Here is a 19,360-nt window from a genome sequence, read left to right as displayed (position 1 = left end):
GTCAAAATGCTGGATTTTCTGCACCTGGAACAAAGTAACACCAGGCACAAGTATAGACTGAGACAGGAGTGGCTGGAGAACAACCCTGCATGCAGGGATCTGAGGGTGCTGGCCAGCAACAGCTGAATAGAAGCTGTTAGAGCTGTGTGTCTTGCAGCCAAGAGGGCAAACCCCAACCTGTGGTGTATCAAACACAGCATGACCAGCCAGTCAAAAAGGTGGTTGTCCTGCTGTATCCAGTGTTGGTGTGGCCTCGCCCAGAGCCCTGCATGCAGTTCTAGGCCCCAAAATTTAAGAAAAGTGTTCAGGTCCCTTAATGTTGTCCAGAAGAGGGCAAGAAAGTGGTGAGAAGGCTGGAAGGAATATCCTATGAGCAGCATATGAGGACTCTGTGTTTTTCTAGCTCAGAGAAAAGGAGACTTGAAGGGTGTCCCCATTGCTTCCTAGAGCTCCCTGAGGAGCAGGTGTGGAGAGGGAAGTACTGAGCTCACCTCCTTGGTATCCACTGATAGGACTCATGGGAATGGTTCAAAACCGGGAGAGATTTAGACTGGACATGAAGAAACATTTCTTAACTGAGAGGGTGCTTAAACACTGAAGTGGGCTTCCAGTTAAGCAAACTTCCCTGTTCAACTATCCAGAAGCCACTCACACGACCTGAGCTGGGACAGGGGTCCCTTTGTAGCCACACTCCACACTCACACAGTCACACCGGGGTTGCTCACCCACTAGACCTCAGGTGTCCCGCAGCAGTGTCTCATGTCCAGATCCCTAAAACAATTTAATCTTGGTACAATAACTAAATAACAAAAGAGCCCAAGCTACTGCCTGCAAGGAGGGACCCTGGTCAAAGGAAACCCTAGACTTTTATCCCTCACAGTCTAAGCCTGGGAAAGTCTGGAGTTGTCAGCTCCTGTCGTCTCTCCTTGAGGCTACTTGGCAGCTCCCTGCCTCTTGCCTCAGGCTTTGGCTTGGCCTCCTGCCCCCCAAGGAGCTCAGCTGCAGCTCACACTGTAGATGCACACCAGGTTACCAGCATCACGTGTAACCTCAGCATTCCTAGAGGCATTCAATGTCCTAAGCCTGTCAGTGTTTTAAGAGGCATTTGGACAATGCCCTTAATAACGTGGCTTAATTTGATCAGCCCTGAACTTGTAAGGCAGCTCAACTTGATGATCCTTGTAGTTCCCTAACAAATGAATAGCCTCTCTCCTCTCCTCTCCTCTCCTCTCCTCTCCTCTCCTCTCCTCTCCTCTCCTCTCCTCTCCTCTCCTCTCCTCTCCTCTCCTCTCCTCTCCTCTCCTCTCCTCTCCTCTCCTCTCCTCTCCTCTCCTCTCCTCTCCTCTCCCTTCCCTTCCCTAACCTTCCCGGAACCTTCCCGGAACCTTCCCGGAACCTTCCCTTCCCTTCCCTTCCCTTCCCTTCCCTTCCCTTCCCTTCCCTTCCCTTCCCTTCCCGGAACCTTCCCGGAACCTTCCTGGAACCTTCCCTTCCCTTCCCGGAACCTAACCTTCCCTTCCCTTCCCTTCCCTTCCCTTCCCTTCCCTTCCCTTCCCTTCCCTTCCCTTCCCTTCCCGGAACCTTCCCTTCCCTTCCCGGAACCTTCCCTTCCCTTCCCTTCCCTTCCCTTCCCTTCCCTTCCCTTCCCTTCCCTTCCCTTCCCTTCCCTTCCCTTCCCTTCCCTTCCCTTCCCTTCCCTTCCCTTCCCTTCCCTTCCCTTCCCAGAACCTTCCCGGAACCTTCCCGGAACCTTCCCTTCCCTTCCCGGAACCTTGCCGGAACCTTCCCTTCCCGGAACCTTCCCTTCCCTTCCCTTCCCATTATTTATTATTACTAATTTAGTGATATCACCTAGAATCTTTAGCCAGCAATTTGGTAATGTAGTGCCCATGCATAGAAAAAGATGTCTCCTGCTCCCAGCAGATATATTCTTGTTAATTCATGTTGAAATTATTAGGAAGTCATTAAGATTACGGTTGTGTTAGAGGCAGAATCTGAGCAATCATGCTCAACCAAAACAAAAGCAGTGCAAATTGGGAATGTCTTTCATCTTATCTTTTGTTTGTCAGTGCTAATTGGCTCCCTTTCTTTTAAGAACAAAAGCATAACAGAAGGGCTTCCAGCTGCATAAGCTCTACATATTGACTACTAACCACTAGCACTTGGGAGAGGATTTATGGGTTTTAGCACCTCTCTAATCCACAAGTTTCATTTGAGTTGGCCAGAGAAACAGAATTGTAATGAAAAAGAAGAACATGTGCTAGACACATGTGCTTGATGCTGTCCGGTTCACACTCAGGGATGTTCACACCTACTGTAACACTGGTGGGGACTGGGAGGCTTTCCAAGCGATGCTCCAACCCTTCAACGATATGACAATAAAATGCAGATGATAAAGAGACATTCCAGAAAGAGGACACCCCTGGAGCTGGTGTCTTCTTATTGCCACTGGCTTAGGCATTGCTGCAAAAAGGAGAAAATTTGAACATTTGTGCTTAAGGGTATCTTTGGAAACCTTACTGAATCTACTTTGTGGGAAAATGTAGAAAACCACACTCTCATATTTAGCTTGCTGTGTATGGATCAGCACAAAATCTGTATCCAGTAGAACAGATAAATATGACTAAAAGATTGCTGGATTTTCTGCACCTGGAACAAAGTAACACCAGGCACAAGTATAAACTGAGACAGGAGTGGCTGGAGAACACAGTGCCTGTCATAACCTTTTGTTCTGTCTGTCTGTCTGTTTCCTTGTGTGTGTACAACACCCAAATGCTGTATGTAATCATTAATTTAGACTACAAATACTTTGAGGAAAGAAACCATCTCTTTACATTGCACTTGTGCTGTACCTAGCACAGAGGGGCCCTGTTGTAACTGGACCTCTAGCCAGCAAACATGAAAGCTAAAGGGACAGAGCATGGAGGTGACTGCTGCCATCCAGGCTCCAGACCTTTGTAATATTCAAGCAACTATTTCTTTCTGATTCTTCAGTGGTGAGAGGTAACCCCCCCATGCTACAAATCTGCTTCTACTGGCAGTTCAAGCTAGGGATGCTCCTTCCATGCTCTGTGCTTCCCAAAGTCCAGCTGAGCAGGGGCACAGGGCAGAAAGCAATGCAGCCAAAGCATCTGTATGCTCCACCAGGCTTCGGTGGACTCCTGGTTCCTTGGAGTGGCTGCCAGCCTCCAAAAGCTAAATTAGTTTCAAGAAGCTCAGGGCTGCAGCTTGCTGACAGCCCCCAGCAGATACCCAGCTCTAAGTGATAAAAATGACAGAGATCAGCTGTCTCAGAGCAAGGAATCTGTGACCAAGTGGGATTCATCCTAAAGCTGTGATTTCTGTAGGCAACTGGTGGGAGTCAGCGTACCCCCTGACTCTGTGGTGTCAGCTCTTCTGATTTCACTTTCTTCACCTTCCTCTCAAGGCAGTCTGCTTCTACAGAAACCTGGTGCACAAACATCAAACAAATTATCCAGCTGCAGTGCTGAGCCTCCAGAATAATGAATATACCTCCCAACTTGGCTAAGGGATACCTGCAGGTATTTTGTCAAATGAACAGGCACATCAGTGCGTCTGTGGACTCTGTAGGTACTCTATGGACAAAAACCACTTGTCCATAAATGGACAAGTTAAAGAACACCAAAATTCATGGAACCCAATGGTTTGGGCTGGAAGCAGCCTGAAAGATCCTCTGGTTCCAACTCCCCTGCCATAAGCAGGGACAACTCCCACTCGACCCGGTCACTCAAAGTCCTTGAAATCCATCCTTGAGTCCAGTGACTTCCTCAGTGGTCTGTAAATTACCTTGAACTATATAAGACCATTCAAGCTAAAATTTGGCAGGGCAGAAAATGTTGTCAGACATCCTGATTTCTAATCCCAGCCTCTGATTTAGTGGGTACAATTAGATGCATCTCTTGACTTTCCCAGTCCAATGAGCCAGCCAGTGAAAGAGAGTTAATATTTACTTGTGTTCCTTACTGATTTTTCTAGTATTTATTTAATGTCATATGTAAAGCACTTTCCAAATCATGTAAAGAATTCATGCTGTTCCAGTTTCTATTATCTTTTCTATGGGTTTGAGTATTTTTTTAATAGGGCATGTCTCATCAGCTTTTGTACAGCAAAGTTTTCATGTGATTGGGTCAACTTTGTTTTAAGGAATTGATGCTCTTAGACAAGAAGCAGGTCCTCCTGAACTACAGCAGCAGGCTGCATGCAGTCCAGAGCATTCCCAGTCATAGAGGGTCATCCCTCCCATCTTTAGTGTCATTCTGGTTTGGAGAATAAATGGGAGCACACATGCAAGCAGTTACCTTGTTCCAGGGGTCATGAGATAACTGCATAAAACTCAGCAGGTTTATTATTTGGCATATTCACCATAGGAATATATATTCTTGAAAATGTGCACTGAGTTGCCTTAAATTGATTTACTAAATCAGTTTACTGATAGCAGGGAAATAACTGGGGTTTTAAAGTAAGGGACTTTAAAGATACAATTGCATCAGTTTAGCTAGATTGGTTTCTAAGCTGATTTTGTCACTCCAGGTTTGGGGGTTTTTGGGTTTCTTTTTGGCATGATAAAGTCTCCAAATGAGTAAGTAAAATTTCAGTTTTAGAATTACAGTGAGATAAATTTTTCACCTCTGTAAGGGGACTCACTTTATTCCAGGTCTCTCCTATAACATTGCTCAGATACAGCCTGAAATAGTGAGACCCTGGTCCTGTTTAAGTCACATTACTTAGACTCAGCAAAACTCCTATAACTTCAAGGCTTGCTTGTGTTTTTAGCCTAATTACTGCACTAGAGACTTTGTTTATATAACAGGGCATGAATTTAAAGTGACAACTCTCAAACTACTCTGTTGTATGCATTTGTGTAAAGCAAAATTAACAGAGAGTTCAAAGTATCAGTACTGGATTATAAACCACATTTTTGAATAAAGTTTCAAATTTTATTAAAGTGATAGTTTAAAGAGGCTGCAGGTCCTCAGTATCCCTGGATGTAGGAACACAATAAAACAGCAAGTAAGTCTCCAGACCTTTTCCATATTGCATTCAGCAGCCTTTGCTTACCTTTTTCAGAAATACCAAAAACAATGAGCTTTCAGAGAAGAGACATGAGAAAGGGTTACAGTTTCCTGTGGGGTTTTTATTTTTTGAGCTGCTTTGGATAAATAGATAATTTCATCCTTCGGCTTGTTTCTCCAGGGTCTTTAAAGAAAAACAACAAAACAACTGTACGACAAGTATGATTTTTATGGAGTGGTAAAAAATACATCAGAGATGAGCAGCAAAAACAGAAATAAAATTATCTTATTTCTTCAATCCCAGGACAGTTTTCTTTTTGTTAAATGTAATTTCACTGAGAGAAACTGGAAGGTGTTTTCCGTTTGTTTTTTTCTGCTTGATTTTGGGTTTACCTTTTGTTTAGTTCATCAAGATAACTTGAAAGCTGCACCCTGGGACTCTGGGAAAACCAGCTTGTGAGCAACACCGCTTGCTAAAAAATGCTGCATGGTTCTGTTTTCACAGCTGCTGGAGCCTGACATGGAGGTGGTGCTTTCCCTTCTGCATCCTGTTTTGGGGATGCAGGAGAGGCCAAGACATTTCCCCCCAGCAGACTCCATCTCTGATCCAGGCTCAGTGAAGCCAAAGGGATGAAACAGAGGTGTTTGCAAATAAGACGTCTTCCAACTTGCCTAAAAACTTGTTGAGAATAATTTGTAATGTTTATTTCCTCCCTCCTGTTGGCCCGTTCAGTGCCTGGATCCATGCAGAGCAAGCATCTCCCTCCCAGCTGAAGGAGTTGCCAAATGCTAATTGACTGTTAGAAACATTCACATCAGGGTACAAACGTTGTGCAGCTTTGCTGGCAGGAACCAGCAGGTTACTCCTGAGGCTGCAGCCAGCCAAGCTCCATAGGTCTGGGAACATGATGCCCCAACTCAAGTGGTAGAATAAATATGGCTTTGGCTTTTTGAAGTGCTTTCCACTTCCTCTCATGGACTCAATTCAACATTCTTTAATGAATAACCTTTTCATAATTCTGTTTCCTAAATGGCACCTCAGTCCATAAACCATGAAATAAAAAAGGTTCCCCCAAAAAAATTCCTTGACAAAGACATTTTTTAGAAACGGTTCAAGCCCATTGTTGCTCCTCTGGGATTTTTGCACCCAATCTGAAAGCCTCACAATTAATTTTAAAAATTAATTTTTAGATAGTTTTTTCACCTTCTTTCTTGCCATGTATTTACAAGGTGCATCATCTGGCTTTGGGCAATCAAGAGTGTTTCAGATCCCAGTTCTCATGCAGAGATGCACTTAAGCTCGTAGCTCTTTAAGCACATGAGCAGCTCTGCTGAAACCAGTGAACCTGATCACTTGCATAAACTCTCAGTGAGAGTGTCATACAGCAGTACCAAGCATGAAAGTGAGAAGCAGGGATGAGAAAACTTTCTTTGCCTGAAGCACATGTTTGGCATTGCAACCGAAGAGACAGTGAGAAAAACACAAAGGAGCAAAAACAAGAGGTCATCAATTTCTGTTGAAGTCCTTTCCTTTCTTACTTAACATCTCTTTTTTGGGTCTATGCATAGTGGATATATCCCTGTGGTACTTGATAAAATCTCCATCTGTGACAAGATGTGAAGTTTAAATACAAAACTAAGAAAACCACCAGAACCTTACCCAACATCTTTACATCCAGAGGAGGAACATTTTTCTAATCAAGGTTACATTCTTTCACACAGCTCTGGAGGGCTGTCTGTTATCCAACACTAACACAGGCAGATAAGCCACTTGGCAGGAGGTAGCTTAGGGTGAAGTCAGAGACCACAGGCAGTGATTCATCTGCACTGCTCTAAATGTTTAAGAGTCAAAAAAGATGATGTCCAGAGTGCTGTGGCACACAGACACCCTGCACTGTAGGTATTTCTAGTAGACTAGGTTCAGTCCATGACTGTGCTCTCCATGTTCCCTGGGTTGCATTAGGCATTAGTCAAGTTAGCAAGATGCCAAGACATTTCATATGGGGATGTGTCAGAGAAACCTCTTTCCAAATAGTTTATTTCATCATGTGAATTGATCCAATCTGTGCATTTGTTTGGATAATCACAAATTTTAAAAAATTAAAAAATTAGTATATATGGCCAAAATAAGTTGGTGCTAGAAAAGCACCAACAGAGATAAACATGTTTCAAAAAAGGGATGGGTATGATTTCAGTATACATGAGGACAAAGAAGCTGAGCTTGGACTCCTGCCTCCAGCACTTGCTGTTACTCAGGTAAACTATATTTGGGCTGCAGATTTTAGGTTCATAAAATGAGACTGATGACATTTCTTGCAGTTTTTTTCCTGGGGTCCTTGCTAGGCAGTTGAAACAAACAGATGGGGTAGTGCTTGCACTAATTTTGTATTCCATCTCTCAAAACAGCTTTGATCTTGTTACCATTGGTGGAATCTCCATTATCCTGCACTTTGAGCGGGCTCCCTTCATCACCCAGGAGCACACGCTGTGGCTGCCATGGGATCGCTTCTTTGTGATGGAAACCATCATCATGAGGCACGAAGAGAACGAGATCCCAAGCTGTGACCTCAGTAACTTCGCCCGGCCCAACCCTGTGGTCTCTCCTTCTCCGCTCACTGCTTTCGCAACTTCTTGCTCAGAGAAAGGTCCTATTGTTCCTGAAATCCAGGTATGAGCCATTTGAGCTGAGGGACAATAAGTCATAAAATCATAGAATGGTTTGGGTTGGAAGGGACCTTAAAGACCAGGTAGTTCCAGCCCCCCTGCCTTAGGCAGGGACACTGTCCATTAGACCAGGTTGATCAGAGTCCCATCCAACCTGTCACTGAATTGGATTGGGGCATCCACAATTTCTCTGGGCAACTTCTGCCAGGGCCTCCTCATCCCCATCTTCTTTCTTTGCTTCGACAGCTTTGAGCAACACAAATGCAACTGTTCCCCTGCTTTCCTAACAATAAGCACTCCTCATTTGATACCCTGTTTTTCAGACATTTGGCAGGAGCACTCACTCCCAGGCAATCTCTTTGCCAGATTTCTTTTCTCCTATCCCTGAGAGATGGAGGCAAAGCACTTGTGGCTAACAACACATGAGCTGGGACCCTTGTGTGACCAACAAGCCCTTGGTCTCAGCCCTTTGGTATTCAACATGCCCAGCACCAGGCTGATGCCCTTCTGGCTGATGCTCTAATGCCTGTCTTCTGTTCAGGAGCAAATTCCACCCACTGGTCACTATAAACCTTGGTGGTGGAGTGTTGGAGTGAACTTTCTCATGGTTGGAAGTCATACCCCCCCACTCTACTCAGCTGCTGAGACATTCAGTCAGCCAGCAGGTGGGTGAGAGGGGCCAGCCTGCAGAGCACCTCAGTTTTATTGCATTTCATGACATTTGGAATAGGTGAGCAGAGTGAGAGGGTTACCTTTAATTTTTATGAGTAAGTATGAGTCAGATAAAGAACCTTAACAATCTGCTGTGGCTTCAAAGTATTTTGTCAAATGGAAAGTTGTGTTTTAAACTGAATAGTCCAAGGAACTAAATTAACAGTTTTCCTTAAAAATACTAATTCTGTTGAAAGACATGGATGTCTTTCAACAGAATTAGTATTCAACCTTTGCTACGTTGGACAGGCTGTTCTCTGGATTTTATGTGCCAGCATTCAGCATGTCCTGAGTATTGCTTTTAGCGACAGTAATCTGCCAAGGAGGAAATTATAACAAGTGTAGAGACAAACTGTGTGCTTCCAGGGTGACTCCACTGGGGTTGCAGTACCATTAATGAGAAAAGAAGTAACTTTATACCTTCTAATTTTAATAAACCAGGTGCTAAACCCAGCAACCAATAAAGCTAGTGGTCTCTTTACCTTTCTCTCTGGACCAAGTCTTATGATCCTTTCTCACACTGATTAACAATTATGGTCCCCATGTTTGTCCCAGCATAATTACCAATTAAGTCCTGTATCTTGAAAAGTCCATCATATTGTAAATTCTTGGTTCAGAATCTTGGTTTCCACATCTTTTTATGAAATAAACAAACATCATGAAAGGTCAGTGCTGCTTGGGAAAAAGCAAATATCTGATACAGTGCAACTATGATCATAACCTCAGTCATTATTTGGTACCACAAACACCTTCCAGTAGACCAGGCTGCTCAGAGCCCCATCCAACCTGATTTTGAATGTTTTCAGTGTTGGGGCATCTGCCATCTCTCTGGGCAACCTGTGTCAGTGTTTTACCACCCTGATCAACAATATTTGGTGCCATTTGAAATGTCCTGATGATGTCCTGCTTGAACTTCAACTGCCAATCCAGAATGATCCCCCTATCAGTGTCCTGCATTATATCTTCTGGATATCCTTGTGAATGACAGATCACTTGGACATTCCAAGTCACACAAGCGAGACACTTGTAGTTATGGAATCTAATACATAAGAAAGATTAATTTTAAGATTATAAGGAGTTCACATGCAGTTGTCTGGATATGTGCCAAATATCCAAGCTCCCATTTAAATGGACAGAAATCTAACCAGTACATCAGTGGAGCCTACACATCACTTAAGCTGACCACCCTGAAGCTTTCTGGTTCTCACTGATGGTATCAGTTAGATTCCACTGTCTGAAATTGATGGTATCAGTTTGATTCCACTGACTGAATTTATGTGTGTGTTCACATCACATTGTTTATGTGATGTAAACATCACATAAGTTGTCATCTGGATTTAGATGCTTTAAACTGGAATTGAATCCCACTCTTAAGTTTACAAGGCAACACCAACCTTCTAAAGAGTCTGTCTGTATCTGCTGTTATCTGTAGGCAAGACCTAAAAGAGCAGTTCAGAGCAGACACCTAACTTAGGTTCTTAAATTGACATGACTCCCATACATGATGAACACAGCGCTTTTCCTTTGTGCCATATGTCTGAGCTAAAACCTGTAAATCAATATTCCACCTCAAATATTGACAACTGAAGGTTACCAGAGTTTGTGGTGCAGGAGTTTACAAGAGAATCTGATTTGCAGTAGAGTCCTGACTGTACTGCAGTTCAGAAATGGACTACTTTTCATTTATGTACTGGATGTACATACAATAAAAATTAACCTAGCTGTCCATTCCTGCAGCTGCATTTTATAATACACAGTTCTCAGTAGGGAAATGTTAAATATAAAAGGTGTAAGCACATAGCTGGGAGGAGGTGACAAGCAGATAGCAGGGCTGGGAAAGAGGTTTTGACAAGTGGGTAGGTAAGAACACCATGAGCTCCAACAAATAAATGCAGAAATAAATGCAGTGCTCTTTACCTGGATGCATTCAAAAAACCTAGTAGTAAATTTTTAATATTTTGTTCAGGTGCCTACAGACAGATTTGGGGCCATTCAGAATGCCCTGAAGTGCCCCTTCAGGCCTCCAGCTTTAGCTTCAGAAAGGTGGAGATGTCAGAAAGGTCCATGTCAGAGTTGTCATGCCCTTGCAGAAGTTTTGGATACCATAGAGTGTTTCAAAAGCACTGATGTCTATGTTAAGGCCCCTGAATCAGACTCAAAATGGTTTTCCTTTTTAAAATTCTCTCTGAGCATCTTACAAAAAAAAAAAAAAGACATTGACTGTTCCTTGCCTGTCTGCTTGTCTGCTGGCAGAGTGAAGAGTAGCTGTAAGAGACGTGTAACCCAGCACACAGAAACAAGATTTCCTACCTTGTCTCATGGAAAGAGTAGAAAAATTGCTACTAAGACAAGAACAGATTCTCACCACAGAGAAAGAGAACGTGACAGTGAAATTTGTGACCCTGTGTAAATCCCCAGTAAGCCTGAAGAATCTGCTCTTCTGCCTACCCAGCCTTGTGGCTGGATCTTTTTAAAAGAGCAGATTATATTGGTTAGTCTGGGATAAACCCTAAGAGTCTTTCACAAGGCCTGAAGTCACAGCACATGAATGTATCTGGGCCAAACAGCAATTATCAAATAGAAATAAGGGCACAATTTAGCTCTTATTACTTCTAGCACATTCAGATTATTTTAAAGCTTGTTTTCTCCCTTTTCTCCCGCTGATATTCTACTGAATTATACACCCCCCTACCAGTTCCATGTTTTGTTGATAGTTTGTCACAACTTACAAACTACAAATACATTTTGAATCACCTGAATTACTATTTGAACCCTCTCTTCAAGCAGATACCTTTAAACACAGCCCCTTGTGCTGCTCAGTGCCTTGGCAGTGTTGGAATGGCCTTTTCTTTGGAATGGTGGACAGCAGAGTTAGATCACGACAGAGAGAAATAATTACTTATGACAAGGATCTGAAGCAGACTTTCTAAATAGTATCTCCATGACAATTATTTGTGCCTGTTTTTATCCTAATGGGGTTACATATGAAGACAGATTTGATACAAAGGACCACCTTTACTGCAGTTTGGCTGAGCTCATCTCTGGTTGAGCCTGGTGCCCATCCAGCTTGTTGATGATCTCATAAAATATATTTTTAAAATCCTGGGTTTTCCCAATTCTGTCATATTTCAGCCTCCTAAGCACTGAGATATGTAAATTAGAAAGACTGCATTAGAGAAGGTAAATATTTATGAGCACAGTGGAATGGGGCTTTAACTGCTGGATGTGTCTGTTTTCAAGTGCTGCAACACTCTGAGCCTTTTAGTTATCACTTTAAAAAGTGTTGGGCCATGGATAACATCTCAAAAGAGGTGTTTTCAGGGGGCAGATTACGAGATTTGTCATTTTTGATAGCACTAACCAGAAAACCTGTAAGAGTTGAGCAACTCACTATGCCGAGGAAGTTTGCTGCTCCCACATAGACGGAGCTGGGTATAGGAGTGACATAACTTGGAAGGCACAAGGATCATGGAATCCTAGAATCTCCTGAGTGGAAAGGGACCCACATTGAGTCCAGCTTCTGACCCTGCACCCTAAGGACACCTCAAGAATCACACTGTGATAGATGTGATCCCTTCCTGATGGGTGGATCTCTTGTCCCACCTGACTTGCAGCCTCCCCCCCCCCCCCCTTAATATTCAGAAGGATGATTATTGTTAGAGATGTGTTTTCTAAGCTCATTTAGGGTCCAGCACACTGAAGAACTTCAGAAGTGGCACAGGAGAGGACTGTGCCAGCTGTGACCTTTTAACACATCCCATAAAGCCACCAGGCTTTCCTGCTCACTGATAAGCTTCTACCTTCATTTTTCAATATTCCCCAGAGGTTGCTGGCTTGTGCCAAAAATATCCAAGTTGGGTGCTTACCCAAGAGTGAAGTTTTCTTGAAAGTGACAATGTTTTTCTCCTAAGATTTTTTTACCAGCATTTTGCATTAAAATATCAGCACAGTGTTAGGGATGTACTTGTATCACTTTCCATAAGCTTTCCAAGCATTTCTCCATTAAACAAAAAAAAAAAAAAAAAAGAAGAAGACAAACAAAATTTTAACTTCTGGTGTTACTTTAGCAAATAAATTACCTGAAAAATCTCATCTTTATTGAGACTTCTCTGTTCTCAAAGCAGAAAATACTTTCCCTGATGTTTCCTCAGTCTTTTCTGAAGTTTTATATTGTAATGGGCACCTCTTAGATAACTGTCCCAGTCAGTCAAAAATATCCCCATTTATGGTTGGGGGAGAAAATAAAGCAACTCACTTAGAATATGGAGGAACTTGGAAAAGAAAGAGAAGGAAGAATGCAAGGGAATGGAAAGGAGCTGTAGGTGGTAGGTCAGGCCAAGAGTTCAGTCACTTAAGTAAGAAGGCAAGGAATTCCAAGCAAGTACCAGAATAAGTAAGAACAAATGTGAAGTCAAAAAATAAGGGCGAGAACACAGATGAAAAAAGAGGCTAGAGCTAGATGGTATATCAGGTAGAGAGGGTCAGAGAGGAGGTAGGAGAGGAGCAGTTTCAAAGTAGGAGAAATGGGTAAGTCAGAGGAGGGAGAGTGGAACCAGGATTCACTAATGTCTTGGAGAGAATTGCATGTTATGATCAGGACCAGGAAACATCCTTAAGGCCAAGTAGGGTGTGATATTTTACTGGGAAAAGGAAACCAGGAGACAAAAATTAGAGGCCTCTAAAACCTATTATGAAAAAAGACAGAAAATGGAAGCTAAACTTCTGAGCTGTAATTATCTGAGATCCCAGGCTCTTTTCTCTGTGGGTCCTGGTACTCCTTTTAGGAGTGAGTCTCTTTGTAAACACTGACTTAATGTGACACTTTGTTTTCCTGTTCTCCGGTGTAACAGAGATGGAGAAGGCAGGAAGCCTTCCTTAGCTTCCAGAAATAAGTTACGTATATGATTTCATACTTGATGCCTACTAGGTGCCTTTTTAGACATGCCTGCCAGAGCTTTTATACAGGTGTGTTTGATAAATTACAGCTTCACTGCCTTTTCCTGTCTGCTCGCTGCTGATTTAACACCTCGTGGATTGCTTTTCCACAGGCTCTACAAGAGGAGATTAACGTTTCCGGCAGTAAAATAAAAGTGAGTTACCTGAGCAGCCGCACAGCTGGCTACAAATCAGTGCTGAGGATCAGCATGACCCACCCCACCATCCCCTTCAACCTCATGAAAGTCCACCTCATGGTGGCTGTCGAGGGACGCCTCTTCAGGAAGTGGTTTGCAGCAGCCCCAGACCTGTCCTACTATTTCATCTGGGACAAGACAGATGTCTACAGCCAGAAGGTGTATGGGCTCTCAGAAGCCTTCGGTAAGTGACCGCGGGGTTTGTGCCTCCTTTTGGAAGCAACTAAGTGGCAGTGATAAACCTTATCCTAGATCAGTATGGTCTGCCTGCAGACACATGAATGGTCCCAGCAGATTCACTGCAGCACACATTCCCCAGCAGATGAGTCACGGAATGGTTTGGGTTGAAACGGATCTTAAAGACCATTTAGTTCTAATTCCCCAGTCATGGGCAGGGATGACACCCTTTAGATCAGGTTGCCCAGAGCCCTATCCAACCTGTCCTTGAATACCTCCAAGGACAGAGTGCAAGTACTTACCTGTTAACTGGCTCGTGGCCCAGCACGTACATCCTGAGCTGCTCCCATCATATTCATACAGAAGGAATTACCTGGGACTAGAAGTGTTTGGCTACCTCTCACCTATAGCCAAAAACTGTCAACACTGCTTTGAAAGGAATCCCTAGGACAGAGCCCTGATTGCCGCTGCTCCTTGTGCCTGACCTTCAGGGCTGGTCTAATCTTAGTTTCCTCTTTGTTATCCATTCAAGAATGCCATCCCATACTGGGTGTTTAATGAGCAGAAGTAATGCAGTTCTGCAGTGATTGCTTCCCATCTGTCAACACCCAGTGGACATTCAGTTACAGGTCTTCAACTGAGTCTGGACTAGTCCCTTCAGGCTGCCAGGAAATGGTATCAGCAAAATGGGAGAGATCTCAAATTAGCAGATACAGCTCCTGTTGACAGAAGCATGGTTCATTATGCCTCATAGCTCAATTGAAGATAAGTCTCTTTAGAGGAGTTGCAGAATGCCTGTTTTTTTAGGAGTAAGAATAAGTGCCTTCCCCTCTCACTCAGACTTAGCTGCCTTGAGCGGGCTGGATTATGCACCCTGCTGAGCCTTACCCAGCTCAGAGTCCACACTGAGAAATGTAGCATATCCTGAAGGACTCTGCGTGCATGCTCTTTAAGATGCTAGATCACCAGTGAGTCCTGGAGTGCTCCATGAAACAACTCGGCAGCTTCAGAGTACACAAGCAGGTCTGAGGACATCAGCATTCATGCCTTCAATGATTCCCATCACCAGAACAGTGGAAAATATTGACCTTTCATTTCCTAGCTTACATCTTTTTCTGATACAATCTGCTAAAAGCTATGTTTGATGGCGAATCCTGAGTTCTCTCAGAGCTCAGCACTTTTCAAAGACGCTGGTAAACTTGTGAGATCAGACAGGGTTTTTTTCTATCTAGTAAAAAAACAATCTATGTAATTGCTTTTCATTTGTGTGGATCTTGCAGTTCTACTCTGCTTCAGCTGTAAAGATTAGAAGAAGAAAAGCAGACCAATGAAAATGGTCCTGCTTCTTCAGAGAAAATTGTAAAAGAATCATTTTTCTGTCAAAACCATTATTTTCCTTCTGCTGACAATTTTAAGCAACTCCAGTGTATTCAGTGGAGTTACTCCTGAAAGGCTCTGATTAGACATCATGGCAAGCAAATTTTGACATTAACAATGACCACAAGTCAACCTGGCTGAGACTGCTGCCTCTGAGGGACTCACTGCCCCCATGCATGAATTGTGCAAGTCTTTACCTTCCAAGGAAGATCATAATCAAGATTAAGTTCCTAGGATGCACTCTTTGATAAGAGAAATTAGATAGGAGTAAAATTCTCCCATTTGAGAGTTCATCAGTGGTGTACACTCTCAGATCATAGAATATCCTGAATTGGAAAGGACTCCCAGAGATCAAGTCCTAATCCTAATATCCATTGTCTTAAAATACATCCTTAAAACAGTATCTTTTACATTTTTAGCACATTTGCCCAGCACTGACAATGACACTGATCTTTTTAGATGCAGAATACACTTTTAAGAAATATTTAGACTGTGCATTATGATGATGACATTTTGAATTGAATTAGCAATTTTATGTAGAAATTCTCATACTCCTGCTGAATTGTGACTCTGTGTGTGCTGGCACTGCATTTCTGAGTTCCTAATCTAAGGAGTCTTTTGTTTCTGTCTTGTTCACAGTTTCAGTAGGTTATGAGTATGAATCCTGTCCAGACTTAATCCTGTGGGAGAAGAGGACAGCTGTGCTTCAGGGTTATGAAATTGATGCTTCCAAACTTGGAGGATGGTCCCTGGACAAACACCATGCCCTCAACATACAAAGTGGTAGGTTGTCTGTGACTCATAACAAGAGTAATGCAGCATTGCAAGACCCAGTTGCTTCTTATCACTAAGAGTTCAAGAAAAAGAAAGAAACCTGACCAACACATGTACTCTCTCGTTTATTTTACTAACAAATTATTTCTAGTATCCTACATTTAGAAGCAGTTTGGTTTGCAAAATGTAGAAGAAGCTGGCCATCATGAAGTAGTTGAATGTCAGCCCAATTTTGTAGTGTCCTAAAAGAAGGGTATTATCAAGGAAAATATTCCTGAAATAACAAAGAGGGGCCTATTCAGATTGGAGCTGTCACTAAGCATAAATCCACCCAAGAGGCATCCTCCAATGTGCAAGGTGTACTTGCAAAACAAGAGGTTTCACGGGTCCTAAAGGAGAATGGAAGGTTCCAGAGGCGTCGAAGACTGCTGAGGACTGCAGAAGGGAAGCTTAAAAGCTCATCAGAACATGTTCAAGGGTGGAAGCAATGTGTCCCTTTGTATAATAGTGGTGTGGGAGCAAGCACCTAATTCAACCCACATCACTGCTGAGAGTGCTACACTTAGAGGGAAAATAGACACAGCTCCTCTAAAACTTTGCAGATGAAACATTTCTCTAGAGAATGTCCTGTAGTCTTCCTGGCCCTTACTTTTCCATGAGCTATGTAATTTCTTTTCTTTTTTTTTTTTTAACCTGGTAGACTGCAAATTGCAGGGCAAGGAGGAACAGGAGACAGGGCAGGTAAAAATTCATAAGATGCTGAAAAGTGCATTTCATTTAAAGGTAAAGATAGTCTTGTTCTCCCTGCATGTTTTCCTTCTGCAGGAAATGTGATGGGTCTAAAAGAAATACTTAATTCAGAAAAAAAGGGTCCTCATTTGAAACTATCACAAAACAATACTATGAAAGATGATCAGCCTTCTTGCTACTTAACAGATTCCCCAGCTGGCATGCAGCATTGCCAGTTTGTGCTCCCTTTGGTCTCAGTCTCCCTGTTTCTTTAATTTCCATAGTACTGTTTTCTCTCTCTCTAGGCATCTTGCATAAGGGAAATGGGGAAAACCAGTTCATTTCCCAGCAGCCACCTGTAATTGGAAGCATTATGGGCAACGGCCGCAGGCGGAGCATTTCTTGTCCAAGCTGCAATGGTCTGGCAGATGGAAACAAACTCCTGGCTCCTGTTGCCCTAACATGTGGGTCTGATGGAAGTCTTTATGTTGGAGATTTCAACTACATCCGAAGGATCTTTCCCTCTGGCAATGTCACCAACATACTGGAGCTGAGGTACTCTGTGCTGCATGTGGCTGTTAGAGTAATGCTCTTAAGTTCTGCAGAAATCCTATGTACCCAAAAGAAAAATGAGCATAACTCTAAAAAAAATAAAAATGAAACAACACAGCAAAACAGAGAAAAAGCTGTCTGGATCTGCCTCTTCTGCAACTCTGCTGACTTTGATTTACACCAGAGAAACACAGGCCTAGCAAGTTCTTCCAGAACTGAATCACATGCCAAAAATATTGACACATTTCTGTGCTGCTAAATCAGGCTGTGCTGATGTCTGCCTTTTCCTGTAGTCAGAAACAGTGGGAATGCTGAAAATTAACCAGCAGCCTCTGAGATAACCTAAACTTGGAAGGACACAGCACTGATGATGATATGTAAAGGTGAATCAGGACTGATAATCACTCATAATTTAGACAAGATGATCACTCTAGGCAGTCACAGACTGGGGTTTTCTAGTTGTTTTTTGAGGGCACAGCTGTGGCAGCCCCCTTCAGTTCCCAATTGAGCAGCAGTGTCAGGCTGAATATGCAGATGGGAAGCATCTGTAAGTAAGTGGAGAGTTTCCTTTTAATGCCAGAAAGCAAAGGAAAAAATATACCAGGAGAAATAACAAGGAAGGGGCAGGAACATCCATTAAAAACAATGAAGCAGAGGGAAAAGTATGATTTGTCACAAATTCTGAGAAAATTGAATAAATTGTGACTGAACCAAATTTCAAATTGACCTCACTGAGGATATTTTTCCTATCTAAAATTTCCATAAATACAAGCATCCACTTCAAAGCAATGGGGCTTTGCATGGCCTGAGAAGCCTCACTCCAGGAAAGTCAAATAGAGGTAAGGGAGTGTTCCTGAATGAGTCTTCTGTGCTTGACAGGCCTGAACTCAGGTCCTGAGAAGTCAGTATGAGGATAGCCTGCTAGGAAGGTTCAATATTCCCATTCACCTCTCAAAATCTGGCCTGAAAGTGAGAATCTTCCTGAAAGTAAGACCCTCCCTCCTCAGACTTAATATCCCCTGCTGCTGAGGACAAACATATTACTGCATTTCTGCAAGGACTGCAGCCAAATTTGTGCAAGATCCCCTTTGTCCCTCATGCACCAACATGCCATGGTCATTAGACCTCGCCAGAAGTCTTATTTGGCGTTCAGAACCATCCTTGTAGATCATGGTGTATGGAAAAAAAATCCAGACAGGCACTACCAGAAGGCTGGCACTCACAGAATATCTGCCTTGGTATGGTCACCTCAGAGGGCTAGGGCACCTTTCAAGTAAGGAGGCAAGAACCTCACTTCTGCTATTCTGTTCCATGATACATGAGAACATAATATTTCTCATGTCTGTAAGGTGGGAAGCTGGGATAAAGCTTCAGACCTGGTCCTCGTTAGAGTGTAATATCTATCCTTCCAGTGCCAGAAAGTTATTTTAATGACCAAAGGTGAAATTTCCAGAAGAGCCTAGGTGAGTCCAAATCCCATTTCAACAGAGTAGGATTAATATCTCTTTCCCAGAAGTACAGTTCTGAAAACCGAATCCCTATTTCATTGTCAGTGGAAATACCAGACCAAACAGAGGTTTTGCAAAGTATTTCCTCATTGGGGAAGAGAAAATTGGAAGCCTTGACAGAGTAGCCTTGCTGGCTGTTGTGTAGAGGCACAGAGTTAAATTTACTCCAGAGTTAAATCTGCTGCAATGATTGCTGCTTCATCTGTGCAAGCACTCAGGTTACTGGATCTAATAAACATTTCTTCACTCTGGTGTGCTATAAAGTAAGTGGGTTCAGATGTTGGCTGGCTAAAAGGAAAGCCATTGCTTTTGGATGAAATGGAGTTTGCTTGTATCTTCTCAAATCAGCATCTCCTTTGAGATTAACACCCTCAGTGTTTGGCTCCAAGGTTTGTTTGCAGGGGTGGGTTTGGAGTGTAGTGTTCTGGGAAGCAAATGCATTGTGGGTCACAGAGAGCTACAGCTGGGTGTGTAACTTAGACCTATGAAAAATGTCCAGCTCAGCATAATTTCAGTCCTCTGGGCTGGAGTTCATGAGGTTACAGCAATGAGCTGCCACCCGTAACTGTGCAACTCCTAAGTTTACCTTTGTAAATCACAAGGTGTTGCTTTGACTGAGAGTGAAAAAAACTGTAAAGATATCTGCATCTACATCTATTTAGCTCAGTGCTGCACTGAATGATAGATAAAGTCGGATGGTCCT

General features: G+C 43.0%; 1 protein-coding gene across 20 annotated transcripts in view; it reads left to right on the top strand.

The window, feature by feature from the left end:
• Positions 1 to 19,360, top strand: part of TENM4 (teneurin transmembrane protein 4) — a 1,564,491-nt gene that overhangs the window by 1,479,935 nt on the left and 65,196 nt on the right. For all 20 annotated transcript variants that reach the window (XM_074535017.1, XM_074535019.1, XM_074535018.1 and 17 more), the window contains 4 exons: positions 7,440 to 7,701; positions 13,457 to 13,724; positions 15,734 to 15,877; positions 16,903 to 17,152. In XM_074535017.1, the coding sequence (XP_074391118.1) occupies positions 7,440 to 7,701; positions 13,457 to 13,724; positions 15,734 to 15,877; positions 16,903 to 17,152 (924 nt within the window). The remainder of the gene's footprint in view (positions 1 to 7,439; positions 7,702 to 13,456; positions 13,725 to 15,733; positions 15,878 to 16,902; positions 17,153 to 19,360) is intronic.

This window comes from Zonotrichia albicollis, chromosome 2, assembly GCF_047830755.1.
Source record: "Zonotrichia albicollis isolate bZonAlb1 chromosome 2, bZonAlb1.hap1, whole genome shotgun sequence".
Taxonomy (NCBI): domain Eukaryota; kingdom Metazoa; phylum Chordata; class Aves; order Passeriformes; family Passerellidae; genus Zonotrichia; species Zonotrichia albicollis.
This window is presented reverse-complemented; position numbering and strand designations above follow the sequence as displayed.